Raw genomic sequence first — 15547 nt, 5'->3', positions numbered from 1 at the left:
CCCAGCTTTTCCACTCTCTTTCACTTTCATCAAGAGGCTTTTTAGTTCTTCTTCACTTTCTGCCATAAGGGTGGTATCATCTGCATATCTGAGGTTACTGATATTTCTCCTGGCAATCTTGATTCCAGCCTGTGCTTCATGCAGCCCAGCATATCACATAATGTACTCTGCATAGAAGTTAAATAACCAGGATGACAATATATAGTCTTGACATACTCCTTTCCCAATTTGGAACCAATCTGTTTTTCTATGTCCCATTCTTACTGTTGCTTCTTGACATGCATACAGATTTATCAGGAGGCAGGTCTGCTGGTCTGGTATTCCCATCTCTTTAAGAATTTTCCACCATTTCTTGTGATCCACACAGTGAAAGGCTTTGGCGTAGTCAATAAAGCAGAAGTAGATGTTTTCCTGGAACCCTCTCATTTTTTCGATGATCCAGTGGATCTTGGGGACTTGATCTCTGCTTCCTCTGCTTTTTCTAAATCCATCTTGAACATCTGGAAGTTCCTGGTTCATATAATGTTGAAGCTTCGCTTGGAGAATTTTGAGCATTACATTGCTAGTGTGTGAGATGAGTGCAATTGTGCGGTAGTTTGAACATTCTTTGGGATTGCCTTTCTTTGGGATTGGAATGAAAACTAACCTTTTCCAGTCCTGTGGCCACTGCCGTGTTTTCCAAATTTAATGGCATAATGAGTACCATATTTTCACAGCATCATCTTTGAGGATTTGAAATAGCTCAACTGGAATTCCATCACCTCCACTAGCTTTTTTCGTAGTGATGCTTCCTAAGGCTCACTTGACTTCGCATTCCAGGATGTCTGGCTCTAGATGAGTGATCACACCATTGTGGTTATCTGGGTCATGAAGATCTTTTTTGTATAAGTCTTCTGTATATTCTTGCCACCCACTAAAAATGGGGGGAAAAGATTATTTAAAAAAATGCAACCATAATCATGAGAGCTGACCCTTCTTGCCCCCTCTGTCTCTATGGGACAATGATGACAAGGTAGCTTGGGTAGACCTACCAGCTGGAAAAACAGTCTCTTTGTTGGGGCAACATTGAAGAGTGGCCCCCACTTACCGGGAGAGAGATCCTGAGCAGAGTTGTAGGGCTGAGGAGAATTGAGAAGCTGCACGGAGGCAAGCAATTATGTTCCAGGTGGACAGAATTACCTGGACAAACGCTCAGCACTGACCGAAGCGGGCTACTGCTCAAGAGAAGTCCTGAATTGTGAGACCTCCTTGTGTACAGTTGTAGGAGTTGAGATTGTCACAAAAATTAGACAGAGAGAAAAACTCTCATCCTTTTGCTATGGCCAGCAGGGGAAGAAAAATCTCTGGAGGAGGGCAACTTCACATGAAACTTAGCTTTGCCTCTGACCAGGTGTGTGACCCTGGAGAAGTTATTTCACCTCTCCTCTTGGAGATTCACTTGCCACACATTCCCCAAGAACCATTCACTGCATCACTCAGTAAAAATGAGAATCTAATGAGATACAGTGTATAAAGATTTAATACATGGTTTCTCAACACTGTTTGACAGTAATTCCAGAGCCTGACTCGTGTAGAGCCTGACTTGTGCTCAGCAGTGTCAGACCCTGGTTAAGCACTTTCCAGTCATTGGCTCATTTAAACCTCACACCAGTGTACTAAGGAAGTTTGGCTGTTCATTCTATTTGGCAGGTGAGAGAACTGTGGTTCTCAGAGTAACTTGCTTGAGATTAAACAGCTAGCAAGGGGTAGAGGCCAAGTAAGTCAAATTCACCTTTGGCCAACCCTTCACCCTATGCCTTGTCTTTAGCCCCAGCACAGCCTGACCTAAGGTCCGCTCGGCAGAGCTGAGGAGAGCTGGTTGAAGGCCCCGGACATAACCCCAGGGGCTCAAGGGTTCCCTGACGTGAGTTGACCTTGTGAGGCAGCCTTCATCAAGTAGAAAGCCCTTGGGTGAAGTAGCTGCTGGTGCAGGCCTCTGTGTGACCCTGACCTCTCCTCACCTGAGTCCCCAAGGAGGATAACAGTGGTCCTTCTCTTACAGAATGGCACAAAAACTGAGATGGTTCTATGGCACAATGGACAAAGTTTCTCTGGGTCTTTTGTCAGGAAAACCAGATGGTTTTCTGGAAATAGGAAGCCCAGGGACCCTGATGTGACAGCCTGGGTCAATCCTCTGCGCACATGATGCAGCTGTGAGTAATGGGTGCCTTGCTGCCCACTCCAGGGCAAAGGGGAAATTGAAGGCTTCCATTTTAGGGAGGAAGGGCGGACTCAAGAGGACCTCATCAGTCCTGCTCAGAAGAGAGCAGGGCCAGGATGATGGGACCTGCTGGGGGCAGGGGAGAGGTGGCTGAGTACTGAGAACCAGGGTGTCACCTCTCTGAGCAAGTGTTCCCAGGGCCATGGGTTAAAATTCTAGCCCTGCCACTTGCCACCCTGTAACCTCGATGAATCACTTATCTTCTGTGAGCCTCAGTTTCCTCATCTGTACAGTGGGGGCAAGAGCAATGTCTCCTGGCATAAGGGTGCTGTGAGGAGGTCATGTGGTCAGGTGTGCTGAGGAAGGCAGCCCTCCATCATGGCGGTGCTGTAGCGGAAGCAGAGTGAGGCTGTCTCTACATTACCTCAGGTCACTTTCTTGACCATCCTGGGCCTCAGGTTTTCCTTTTGTAAGAGAAGTTGCGGCTGGATAATCCCAAATGTTCCTTCCCTCTTCGGATCCAGGTCTCTGATGCCCTGATTGCCCGTACCTCACCTCCCCCGAAATCCCAATGGAAGGAATGCCATGGGCCACACAGAAGGTGCAGAAATGCCTTTTTATTGCTGGGGGTGGAGGGCGAGTAGCATAGGGTATCCTGACTGTGAGGAGGCGTATCTGAGAGTGTCCTTGACTGGGCTCAGTTGTCACTCCTGGGGGATGGTGGCAGCACCGACCGTCCCAGAGGGAGATGGTACAGAGATTCAGTCAAGTCCCCGGGGACCAATCTGGAAGGAGACCCCAGTGTGAGGCATAGACACCCCGTGGCCCTTACCAACTCCTGCGTTCAGCAGGCACAGTTGCCAGAGTGCTTCCCCACAAACCCTGCAAGCTCTGAGGCTTGGGGGTGGCGGACTGGCACCTGTGGTTTGGGGTCTTTCTCTGGCACCTGGCACTGACCTCTTTTCATCCCCTCACCTTCCCACCCCCTCACCTTCCCACCCCCTCACCTTAGCAACAGTGGCCGATGTGAAAAGACTGATTAGGGCCCAGAGGAGCCAGGGTTCAGGGCTCAATGTATGATCAGGATCAGGGATCAGACTGAGATGCTGGTCGTGTGTCTATCTGTGGCCAGTGTCGGGGCTCAGTCAACAACTTGAGTTAAAGTTCAACCTGACTGCATTCCAGGCTCAGTCAAGGACCAGAATCAAGCACAATCTGGGTATGATTAAGGGTCAGGACTCAGGCTGTGACCAAGATCAGGGCTAAGTCTGCTACTAGAGAAAGAAGAGAAGCCAAGACTCGCTTCTGCTTCTCCACAGGCCCCTGTGGGGAGGTCTCATCCTCCTTTAGCCCAGGGCCCCGAGTCGGATCCTCACCAGCAGGCGGGCATCACTGTGGTTTTTCTCATCTGTTCTCTTCAGTTTACAATTTGTTGTGCGGTTTTCTGAAGTATATCTGAGGGAACAAAATCAGTAGCATTTCTCCAGATCTGGATATAGCTGAATAGAAACTAGATCCCAGTGGCTGCCACCCTCCAGCAGGTCAGACTTGGCAACCAAGGGATCTCTTGCATGTCACTCTGTCTCTCTGAGCCTCAGTTTGTTCATCTGTAAAATGGGTGCACTACCCACTGCACAGTGTTTTTGAAAGAATTCAGTGAGATGCTGTATACGAAGCACAGAGCTATGGCCCAGGTAACTGGGCCTGTGGCTATTTTCTAGAAGGACCACCTCCAGGACCCTGACACTGTTACTTATGCCATTTCTGTTGCCCTACAGCCTCAGCAACCCCAGTCATGCCAGAGACCCAGATCAAGAAAAACCCCAAGGGGCTGGGGGTGAAGCCACAACTCCTGATAAGAAGGGAAAGGGAAGGGGGAGTATTCAGTAGCAATGAGTATGGGATATTAGGCTCTTTCTGTTTTTTCTTTAAATCCGCTCATCAGCTTGGCAGTGTTACAATCTTTCATTTCTGAGGAACCCAAGGATCAGAGAGGTGGAACCAGTTGACCAAGACCCCACAGTTGCTAAGAGCAAATGCAGGATTTGAACTCAGATCTGGCCTGTCCTCTTTCTTGCATCACTCTGTGCAGCTGGTTCTGCAGGTTTAAGAAAGGAGGGCAATAGAAGCCTTCAGTCTGCAGGGACACCGCTTCCCCAGGCTGTGACTTACCGTTGAGGTTATTAACCAAATTCTCATTCAAGGAGCTGATGATGGTGCCAATTCGTGGGCACAGCTGAGGGTCACAGGAAACCAGGGAGAGACACAGCGGGAGATGGAGAGAGGAAGACAGGAATGATGTTGGGATGGAGATCGGGGAGAGGAGAGACACGAGAGAAAGAGGACTGATCATTATCCACTGGAAGCACCCTGCAAACCACCTGCAGAGGTGCTCCCTACTCGGGACCTCAGAACTTCTGACTCTTAGGAATCTATAATGATGGAAACCTAGAAGACATAAATCTGAGAGCCAGAGAATGCTAGAGTCCTAAAACTTCAGATTAAAACCTTAAAATCTAGACTTTTAACATTCCAGAATGCTATGCTCTTAGAAACCTTGACCTTTGGAACACTGGAATTCTAAGCAGTCAAATGAGGCCCTGGGAACCATCGAGAAGTGTTTCCAATGATTTTGTGTGTATACCATCCACACGGATCTCGTGAAAATGCAAATTATTGAGTCAGCAGATCTGGGGTAGGACCTGAGAGTCTGCATCTCTAACAAGTGTCCAGATGAGGTCAGTGTTGCTATTCTGAGAACCACAGCTTGAGCAGTGGCCCTCCAGTTTAGTAAGTCACAGAGCCTTCTGGAGGAATTTTTCCCCCATAAACCGTGGTCCCCAGCCAAATTCCAGAGTGACTAATTTAGAATCATTTCTGGCACGTGGTGCATGTGGTTTGCATATGAGGCACAGGAATCTTACAGTATGTGTACTTTTTATATTTAAATAAATTAAATAAAATTGTATTCAATAAAGAAGAACATTGCTAAAAGGCCTCCTGGCAGTACATGGGTATGGTATATGATTCAAGTTGGAACCCAGTGATTTCTGCTAATATCAGATCCCTCCTCCCTTTCTCCCCACATGAGGCTGAGTGAAGGAGGGGAACAGCAGCTGACAGCCCAAAGGAAGTGGGCGCCTCAGAAGGGAAGTTGCCCAAAGAGTACAGCCCACCCAGGGAATGTCACACCTGCTCCCCACCTGGCCTGGCTCTGAGCTGCCAGAAGTGGGGTACTCACCACATACTTCACTATGTAGGTCTCCACCAGATTCACGAGTGTGGTCACAGTCTTTCTGATATTGCTCATCAGTCCAGTGAGGCTGGAGACAGAACTGATAAAGACCAGTGAAGTTGGCAGAGCAGCCAAGGAGGAGTGATGGGAAGGGTGCGGGATGTGGTGGAGCACCTTGAAGTCAGGTGACTTGAGCTTCTACTCAGGGGGATCATCACCTAGAACCACATGACTGACCAGCAGCTCATGAGAGTCCCATCACAAACATGAGACCTCATCCATCCATCTATCCATCCTTCCATTCATTCATTCAGCACATATTTATACAGCAACAACCATATATGCCAGGAACCAAGCCAGACTAGGGACACAGGGATAAACAAAGCACAAGCAGCTCCCAGTCTGGTAACTAAATACAAAGTACATGTGGCTAAGGCTGGCTCCTTCCCACCTTCAGCCCCCAGCAAAACTGTCACTTCTTCAGGGCAGCCCTGCATGACTGCTGTGTAAGGGAGGGCTTTGTATCATTACTGTTAAGTGTGCTGCTCTGCCCAGGGATGGTTGCCATCTGACATTTGCCTCGTGTGCTGTTTATTGTTGGACTGAATGCTTGTTTGTCATTCCCTTAAGAGAATAAGCTCCAGGAGAGCAACTTTTTTGCCTGAAATCACGGATACATTCTCCAGAGCTCAGAATGGTGACTGCCTGGCATGGAGGATATGCTCAGCACATTTTTGGCTGAGGGAATAAATGAAGTAAACCTGCAATTAAATATATAATGACAACTTGCAGAAGGTATTCAGAAGGGCAAGAGCAGATTCTTACAAGAGCGAAGAGGAGGAACATTGTTTTAGACCCTGAGTGATGGGATGTACATTGAAATAGGATCGGGGATAAGTGTACTTGGCATCCAGAACAGCCTCTGCACAGGTCTCGAGGTGGAAGGAGTTTGTTTGAGTCTCAGAGCAAAAGCCAGTGTGTCTAGGGCAGAGTGGCAAGGGGATAGGCACAGTGAAATGAGGGTGGGTCCAGATCAGGTAGTCTGGATGGCCCTGAGGAGGGCTTGGGATTTTACCCAAAGTGGAGAGAAAAGCCCCCAGAGGGTTTGGAGCAGCAGAGTGGAATGCCATTTTACAGACACGGTCACTGAGACCCAGAAGGCAGGATGATTTCTCTGGTGCTATAGGCGAGGCAGTGTCCAGCAGGGCTCAGGCATTTGGACTTACATCTCAGTTTTTCCAAGTGATGGTAGGCTTCAGGGCCTATTTTTGGTTCTGGGGATCTGTAGGCAACCTGTGATCAGATCCCTTGCTGAGGCAGTATGGACTGACCGGTGCTCATGGCTCAGCCTGGTTCCTTGCCAAGGCCAACCTGCCCCAGCTGTCGGCATCCAGACTATTTCTCCTCACCCAACCATGACCAGGGTCAGCCCTTCTCCCTCCACCTTCTTCCCTGGGCTAAACATGGTCTTTCAAGCACACAATATAAGCTGCAGGTTTGGTGTGTTACCAGAAATCAGTGATTTAAGAGGAGAGGATTCAGTTTTCAAGATCTTATTTTGGGAATTTCCCAGTGTGTGGAGGATGATTTGGGGACAATCTGAAATTAGAGCCCATGGTAGGCATTTACTACTCCTCTTGCCCCTCGTAAATAGAGGCAAGAAGGTAAACACAGTGAATTATTATTATTATTGAGGGACATTATATAATATGAGAAGGGTCAGTTCTTCAAATAGACATAGCAATTTAAATGTGCAAGCATCTAACAAGAGAGCTTCAAAAAGCATGAAGCAAAAACAGATAAAGCTGAAAGGTGAAATATACAAATTCACAACACTCCTGTCTCAGTTAGGGGAAGAACTGAGAGACAGAAAGTCAACATGGAAATTATTATTACTGAGAGCATAGTGCCAGGCTGCATGCTAAACCCTGGCATTTTCTCATTTGGTCAACAGAGAAGCCTATGAATTAGGTATTACTACCATCCTCAGTTTAAAAATGAACACTGGAGCTCCTAGAGCTAAAATGATGATAAAAGCATAAGTTAGTGGCAAAGCTAGCTTGTCTCCAGAGTTTCATCTCTTTTTCACCATATTCTGCTCCCTCCCAGATATAGGAATAGGGCTGAAATTAGGGATTCCAACTCCTCTGGGGGTCCCGCTCTGCTGAGATATCTGGGCCTGACCTGTTCACGAAGGGGAGTGATATCTTGGCTGGTGTGTAGGTGCATTCTCCCAGGACCACCATTAAGGTACCAGCTTCATCAATTTTAAAGCTGATACTTCTCTGTAGGACAAAGTTGAGGGTCAAGTCAATGACCGCACCCAACAGAGGCCTGTAGGGAATAAGATGCACAGTTAACAGAGGTGGAGAAATCCTTTCTTGTGGCTCACTTGAGTCCCCTTCTCTGTGGACATTACATGGGGTGTCTATGGACAATGTCAATATTGTCTGCATTCTTTACAGAATCTACATTCTTATATTAGGTTTTTCTTCTCCTGGCCACAAGGGTTTCTCTCATGTGAAATTTCTATGCAGTATTACACTGATGATTAAAATAAATATAATAGTCAACATTTCTTTAGCACAAATTCTGTGTTAGGTATTTCAAACAAAAATATTTTACCTGGATTAATCCATTTAATCATGACAGCAGTACCATGACAGAAAATTACTATCTCTATTTTCAGAATGTGGAAACACAGAATGTGGAAACATTTGGTATAGAGGTTAAGTAACTATCCCCCAAGATCTCATAGCTAATAAATGATGAAATCATAGTGCATTAATTGATAAAGACTCTTCTACACATCTTCATTTTATCTCTTTGTATCTTTAAAGTAATTAAAACACTTAGAAATTATAGTTTCCATATAATTTCATATGCTCTTCATTACATACTGACAATACTATGTGGTCCATACTGGTCACCGTCATTTAAAGAGAATCTTGAGAGACAAAGTGATGCTGCAGGAAACTTTATCAAAGAGTTATAAATGTTTGATCTTCTCAGTTTTCAAGTTTTATAATTAGATAAGCATGATGATTTTGGGCATATATTTCATGGAGGATTTTTTAACAAAAAGCTTAATTATGGCCGGTGTTTCTTAGAACATTTTAAATGTTAAGATTTCAGGTGTGTTTGGCTCTTTGCAAGCCCATGGACCGTAACCCACCAGGCTCCTCTGTCCATGGAATCCTCCAGGAAAGAATACTGGAGTTGGTAGCCACTCCCTTTTCCAGGGGATCCACCCTCTGAGCCACCAGGGAAGCCCAAGAATGCTGGAGTGGGTAGCCATTTCCTTCTCAAGGGGATCCTTCCAACCCAGGGGTTGAACCCAGGTCTTCCACGTTGCAGGCAGATTCTTTACCATACGGAGCCACCAAGGAAGCCCATAGACCTGGAAAGGTCTCCTTCTTTTACAGACTGGGAGACCAAGTCAGAAGCATGGAAAGGTACCTGATGCCAGATTGGAGATCTATTGGCATACCGCACTGCATCTCTCAAACCTCAGATTCTAACCAATACTCACAGGGTCAGGGTGACCTTAGCAGTGATGGAGATACTCAGGTTAATGCTTGTGCCTCCAGGAGTCACTTGGAATGTGATATTCCCGATGCTGATGCTCCTGATTGTCAACCTGTGCAAAAACCACAATTCACCCTTGTCATTCCTCATGCAGCCATTGCTGAGCTCTTCTCTATGCCAGTCTCATGCTTAGTGTTAGAGCCTGACTGACTTTGCCTGCTTTGGTCTTCATGACAGCCCAGTTCAGAGGTTGGATTCTCTCCACTGGATGGCATGGAAGGAGACAACTCTAATTCCCCAAGACTCCAGAGTGAATATGTGCCAGAGTCAGAATTTGGTTTCTTAAAAATTAAAGTATAGTTGCTTTACAATGTTGTGTTAGTTACAGGTGTACAGCAAAGTGATTCAGATGTATATGGACAGATAGATTTGTGTGTGCTAGTCACTCTAGTCATGTCTGACTCTTTTCGACCCTACAGACTGTAGCCCATCAGGCTCCTCTGTCCACCAGGCTCCTCTTGATTCTCCAGGCAAGACTACTTGAGTGGGTTGCCTTTTCCTTCTCCAATAGATGGATGTAGATATAGGTATATATAGGTAGAGATAGAGATACTTTTCATTCCACATTTTTCCCCTTATAGGTGGTTACAAAATATTGAGCATAGTTCCCTGTGTTGTATAGTAGGTCTTTGTTGGTTGTCTACTTCATATACAGCAGTGTATATGTGTTAATGCCGGACTCCTAAGTTATCTCCCATCCTGCTTTCCCTTTTGGTGGCCATAGGTTGTTGTTTTTTGCCCACCAGTCTGTTTCTGTTCTGTGTAAGTTCATAGCATCATCTTTTAGATTCCACATGTAAGTGACATCACTTGATATTTGTCTTTCTCTGGATTCACTTAGTATGATCAGCTCTACATCCTTCCATTTGTTGCTGCCAACGGCATTATTTCATTCTTTTTTAGCAGAGCCAGATTTTGAACCCGTAACTGCTTGGCTCCCAGACTTCATGTATGGGGCCACCTATGTGGTATGAATTCTAGTTTTCTCTGTCCTGAGGTCATTCAAATTTTTACACTCAGCTATATTCAGGGAAGAAAAGTTTTATTCCTTGGAAAAGCAACTTTACACACCAGCAAATAGGTAGAGACGAGAATGAAGGGAACCTTCATCCTGAACCTGAAATCACATGAGAAGAAAGCCTAGACCTTTAAGTCCCTTGATAGGTCCTGCAGCCCTGCCTCTAATTTTCCCAAACTCTAGAAGAGCTGGCCTCACACCAGTTGCACTCTCAGGGATGCACAAGGGTTTTTTTTTGGTTTTGTTTTTTTTTACTTTTCTGTCTTTGATCTTAAACTTACCTCCCCAAAGACATGTATTCTCTTTTGGGACAAAGACCTTCAATGTGAACTCAACATCAACTCACCGTAAACACCTGACAAGTAGCTGACGATTGTTACTCTTGTCCTTGTCCAACACGATCTCAGCATCCTGGATCTTCTCGGGAAGTACCTCCTTCACAGCCATCATCTCCAAACATGTGAAATCCTGGAGCAACTCAAAATCAGCCTTCACTTTCTCAAGGACAGCTGCAAAAGCAATCTCCATTTAGTGTGATACACAACTTACGAAGCAGCTCCTGTGCACAGGCGCTAAATGAGACTGTTTGCCTCTGTTATTTCATTCAGTCTTTACAGCTCCATAAAGTTGGTGTTCCTTTTATCTGCACTTTCATATGAGGAAATAAAAGATCAAAAGGTTAAGATATGGGCCTCAAGTCCCACAGCTAGGAGACCTTGTTTCTTCTATGCTGGCTTCATACTCATGTATACTCACCATTCATCAACAAAACAATCAATCCACTTTGTAGGCAATAGATATTGATTGAACACCAGCTTCTCATAGTGAAGCTCTAATAAGATACTCAAACAAATGAAATAAATTTGGAATAAACTAAGAAATGGAAAATCTAGAATCAAGGAAAAATTATGGCTCCAACTCTTGAAAGTGGCAAATAGGACTCCCTGGAACAGTCTTGCAGCAGGCCTAGAAAGAAGTGACTCGTACAGGAGAAGAAGGACAGCGTGTCCTAAGGGGGGCCCTTCAGGGAAAAAGGGATTTGACAGAGTGATGGTAGATGTAGAATGGCACATTTGGAAAGAATTAAGAATATATGTTTCAAGAGTAAGTCAAATGAGAAACAAGGCAATAGCTAGCTCAAGGGAAAACAAAAGGCTACAGGAAAAGATATGTAATCATAGTAGTGCTACTTGGCTCTGCAACACAGAATCACCTAATGATAATGGTGCAGACAGAGATGGAAACTACATCTGGTCCTGTAACCTACTAGGTGACCTTGATTCAGACCCTCTGTTTCCGAGATCAGTTCTATCAGCAATGAAACTGGAAAGTATATTTTTGAAGGTTGCCTAAGTCCTGGAAAGGTTTAAAAGGCAGTCATTTTCAGAAGTTAGTTTCTCCTATAAAGAATGTTTGTCAGTGTGCTGGTAATGTTTCCAGGAAATGAGAAGGCCAAGTTCTCTTAAGAAATCAGAATTAAAAAGTGATATGACTACCTGGAAAAGTGGGGAGTTTTAAGCCTACTTAGGTTTGGTAGGGATTAATTTCCAATTAGATAATACAAATTATCAAGAAGATTGAATGACCCAACAGAAGAGTATGCTTCAAATATAAATAAAATATTTAATTTAAATAATGTAGATGACAAATAAAAGATGAAAAATTGAATTTTTTCAAAATTAGAGAAACAGGTGCCTCTGGTCATCCCGCTTTCTGACTCACGTTTAGATGCACTGTCATCCGTCTCGAGCTCCTTTCTAAGAGCAGATTGCAGCTCTCTCACAACGTTGTTGTCAAGAAGAGACGCTGACGTCCCAGTGAGCAGGCCACACAAGAGAACAAGTCTCCAAAGTGGAAGCATATTGTCCTGGACAGTCACGGGAGGAACAGGAGTGAGAGTCACCCACAGGGAAGTGGGATCTTTAATGAGCACCTATCAGTCTTACACTCAGCAGTCCTTGAAGGTAGACGTGGCTATCTGCTCTCTGACAGGTGGGCAGCCCAGGTCAGGAAGCTAGAGCAGCTTGCACAAAGATACACAACCACTGAGTAGAGGAGGTACTATTTGAAAAGTCACGCTTGACTCCAGGTCAATGCTCTTTACACAGAGGTCATTTGCATTTTCTGGCTTCTCTGCCTGGAACATTTCCCTCTTCTTTGCATTTTTGCATGAGTCACTTCTTCTTGAGTCTCCAGCTTCAGTAAGACATCATATCCTCTACAAAGCCCACTCTAGGCCCCTTCCCGGGGTCTAGGTCAGGGGACCCCCCTCTACCATCTTGTTGCTTTCATTCTCTGATCAGAGTCCTTGGTACAGTTAGTGATGACTTGTCTCCTTTCTCACCAGGCTGTAAACTCCTTAGATATGGACTGTGACTTTGTGAATTCCCAACTGAGAGTAAAAAACCTGCACCTAATACAGTACAACAAAATAAAAGTTTGCAGAATAAAAGTATAAACACATAAACGGGCACCACATCATGACCCCACATTGCTCACCAGTTTGAGACTTCTCCTAATGTAACTGATTTCTTAATTTGCTATACTGACAATATTAGCTAATTCACGTGGCCCTATCCCTCTGCCTCTTGACCCCAGAGCCTTCTGAAGCTCTCCATGTGGGGTCACATTTAGGGGGAAGCCCACCATTCACAGGTTTGGAGGAGAATACTTACAAAATCCTTGCTCCACTGAGCAGTCTCCTGGAATTCTGGGTGCTGATGGCCCTTATATTGTGGTGATGGGTGGGAGGCTGCCCCTGGCAACAGGCCCTGGGTCCAGGGCCATCCAAGGAGACTCCAAAGAAAATAATCCTTGTCTAGAATGAACAGAGAGAGACTTCCAGTGCAAAGGTCACCCAGGACGCTTGAATTGAAATGGGTGGATATGGAGAGGACTCTGTGCCAAGATTAAGAGTAGGTTCTCACGGAAATTCCAGCTGCCAAGATAGTGGCCACTGTAGGTGGGGTTTGGGGTAAAGACTGAGAATGGATGAATTGGAGAATGTTGTGATAGGAGGACCCATAGTGATCATCCAGCCTAATTTTGTCATCATTTGGAAACTCAGTTCAAGAGAAGGAGAGCAACCAGCTTGAGGTCACCCAGTAAGACATGGACAGAGATGTGCTAGAATTATGCCCCATGGAGTCAGGGTCAGGGACTAGTGAGGTAATTTTTTCCAACTCTTCTCTGATTTTTGAGTGCTCTCCACCACATCCTTCACAGTGGAGCCAGCCTCAGGGCAGATGTTTGTAATGATGCATTGCTCAATACCATCCTCTGAAGTCTGCCTACTCATTTAATTGGCAGAGTCCCCCCTGAGAGACAACAATATCTGCCTGCAAAATACCTTCTTATATGCGGTCTCCCTCTGCACACCTGCCCTCAGTCCCTCTACCCTCAACGCAGCAGCCAGAGGGGTCTCATTCGGTGTAAAACCGAAGTCCCCATCATGGTCCCTGTGTCATCTGCTCACTGCTACTCCAAACCATCTCCCTCTCCTTCCATGGCCCCTACTGTCTTCCTTCTGTTCTAGAAAGATTCAAGCCTCTTTGCTGCCTTGGGACTCTGCACAGACCATTCCATCTTCCAAGAACTCTCCTCCCTGACTGTCACTGGCTCTCGACATCACCTCACGAATTCTGTGACTGTTCACCTGAGGTGGTCCCTCCCTTTCCCCCTGACTCATCTTCTGGTTGGCTTTTCACAGGAAATTATCATCATTTGACTTTTTCCTCTTGTTCTCTGCCCTCAGCAACTTGTTACCATCCTTTGCTCTGTGGCTTTCCTCTCACATGGGTCCCCCAAACCTTGACCTGCCCATAGAATGCTCCAAGCCTCTCTGGAACATCCTATAAAGTCATCTACTCCCTGGGAAGATGGTAAGGGTCCCATCACCAGAAATGCTCAGGATCTTGACCAGATGGCTGCTAAGATCCTGTGTGACTTGATGTAACTGTGAGCCATGATTCTAAACTTCCTCAGTCTCTGCTAAACCACTGTTACACATTTGTATGACTCTTCTTCCCAGATTTTTTTTTCTCCCTGAGTCTGGCTCAGGGAGAGCTGTGGTTCTGAGCTATGGGAACATGGAGCTATGGTTCCCTCAGGCTTCCTGCCTCTTTCTTTTTCTCAACCTCCCTGCAGTCACAGTGGCTGGTGCTGTTTCTCATCATGGACCACACCCAGGACAAAGCCAGCTTCTGGCACTGATATCAGCCTCCTCTCATGGCTGAGCTTTGAGGTGAAATGATCTTCATGCTTGATCCTTGATGGTGAGTCTGGGGCTGGCACACAAGTTTCTACTTTCTAAGGAGCCATGTTCTCATGGCGACTCACTGCTTTAGTGGTTGCTGGCTCTAATTCACATGAAGACAGAACTTCACCATAATCAATGTCCCCATCTGCTAAAGCATTTGGGGGACTCCCTGGTCTAGTGCACACTAAGCTAAATCTACCAAAGTGGAGAGAAACCATGTCTTCCTTCTTTCTGAGGTCCTCTATCCTCTGCTCCCTACAGTGTGTTTGGAACTCTTGAAGAACCATATTCATACTTACACATGTGAACATTCAACATGCATGCATGCATACCTGCGAGACAAGACAGCATCATTAGATTCAAGGAGAAAACACCTAAATTATCCCCCTATTTTAGGGGCACTTTTACAGAATCATGGAGTCCATGTTACCAGAGTTCTGGTGAAAAAGCTCAGTACGCACAAAAGGGGCTATGGGTCTCCACAGATTGCCTGGGTTTGTTTTTGTCCTTAGAGATACAGTTAAGATACAATTCTCTGACAGAGTTCACTAGAAAATGAAGCCATACAAAGGGAAACGAGACACTGTATCCTTTCAGTGCCTGGGTCCAGCTGTGCCTGATGTCCTCTGTGCCCTAGATTTTCCAGTGCAAATACATTTCTCCCTCCCTATCTTTTTTGTTTGAAGTCAGTGTGAATTGGGTTCTGCTATTCAAACCCATAGTAAGTCCTGGCTCGGCACACTTGTAGACTCACATCTGCTTCCTCCCTTCTGATGACTACTAGAGGGTGACATGACCACACTGGAAACATAACAGACTTCAAAGCCTCAGCAGATCTTAGAATTCATCAGTTTAACCTCTTTGCTGAAAAGTCTTGGGAGCTGTGGCCCAGAGAAGGAGAAAGACTCATCCAAGACTACATCCAAGGGTTCAAAGTGATTTGAACCCCACTTACTTTCCTCTTTCATTTCATCTCTTTTGGTTTTGATGACATTTTCTACTTTGGGCATTAACTTAGGGGAAAAAAGAAAAAGATTAACCAGAATCACCTAGTAAGTTTTTTTAAATTATAGATGCCTGGGCCCCTCCCTAGGTACTTAGGCTCAGGGGCTCCATGGTGGCTGACCAGAAATGGAAGTAACTGGACTAGACGGCTCGAAGGTACTTTCTACCTTGAGTTCTATGAGCTGTGACCCCCATGCCATTCTCTGGAACCTCAGCTCTGCCTAGACATGACCCTCACAACCC

General features: G+C 45.6%; 1 protein-coding gene across 2 annotated transcripts; it reads right to left on the bottom strand.

Moving 5' to 3' along the window:
* Nucleotides 1-2802: 2802 nt before the first annotated feature.
* On the bottom strand, nucleotides 2803-12947 carry BPIFA2C (BPI fold containing family A, member 2C). 2 transcript variants are annotated; one of them, XM_005214865.4, is made up of 9 exons: nucleotides 12717-12947; nucleotides 11764-11908; nucleotides 10388-10550; nucleotides 8968-9075; nucleotides 7620-7769; nucleotides 5442-5535; nucleotides 4373-4436; nucleotides 3577-3655; nucleotides 2803-2985 (listed from the first exon to the last, which is right to left on the bottom strand). In XM_005214865.4, the coding sequence occupies exons 2-8, from the start codon at nucleotides 11900-11902 to the stop codon at nucleotides 3618-3620; spliced, it is 756 nt and encodes a 251-aa protein (XP_005214922.1). In that variant the 5' UTR covers nucleotides 11903-11908; nucleotides 12717-12947; the 3' UTR covers nucleotides 2803-2985; nucleotides 3577-3617. The 2 variants fall into 2 exon arrangements, with proteins under 2 accessions (XP_005214922.1, NP_001069971.1); NM_001076503.1 differs by lacking the exon at nucleotides 12717-12947 and having other exon boundaries at nucleotides 11764-12021.
* Nucleotides 12948-15547: the final 2600 nt, after the last annotated feature.

This window comes from Bos taurus, chromosome 13, assembly GCF_002263795.3.
Source record: "Bos taurus isolate L1 Dominette 01449 registration number 42190680 breed Hereford chromosome 13, ARS-UCD2.0, whole genome shotgun sequence".
NCBI lineage: Eukaryota > Metazoa > Chordata > Mammalia > Artiodactyla > Bovidae > Bos > Bos taurus.
Note: the sequence above shows the minus strand (reverse complement) of the source record. Positions and strands in the feature narration are given on the sequence as shown.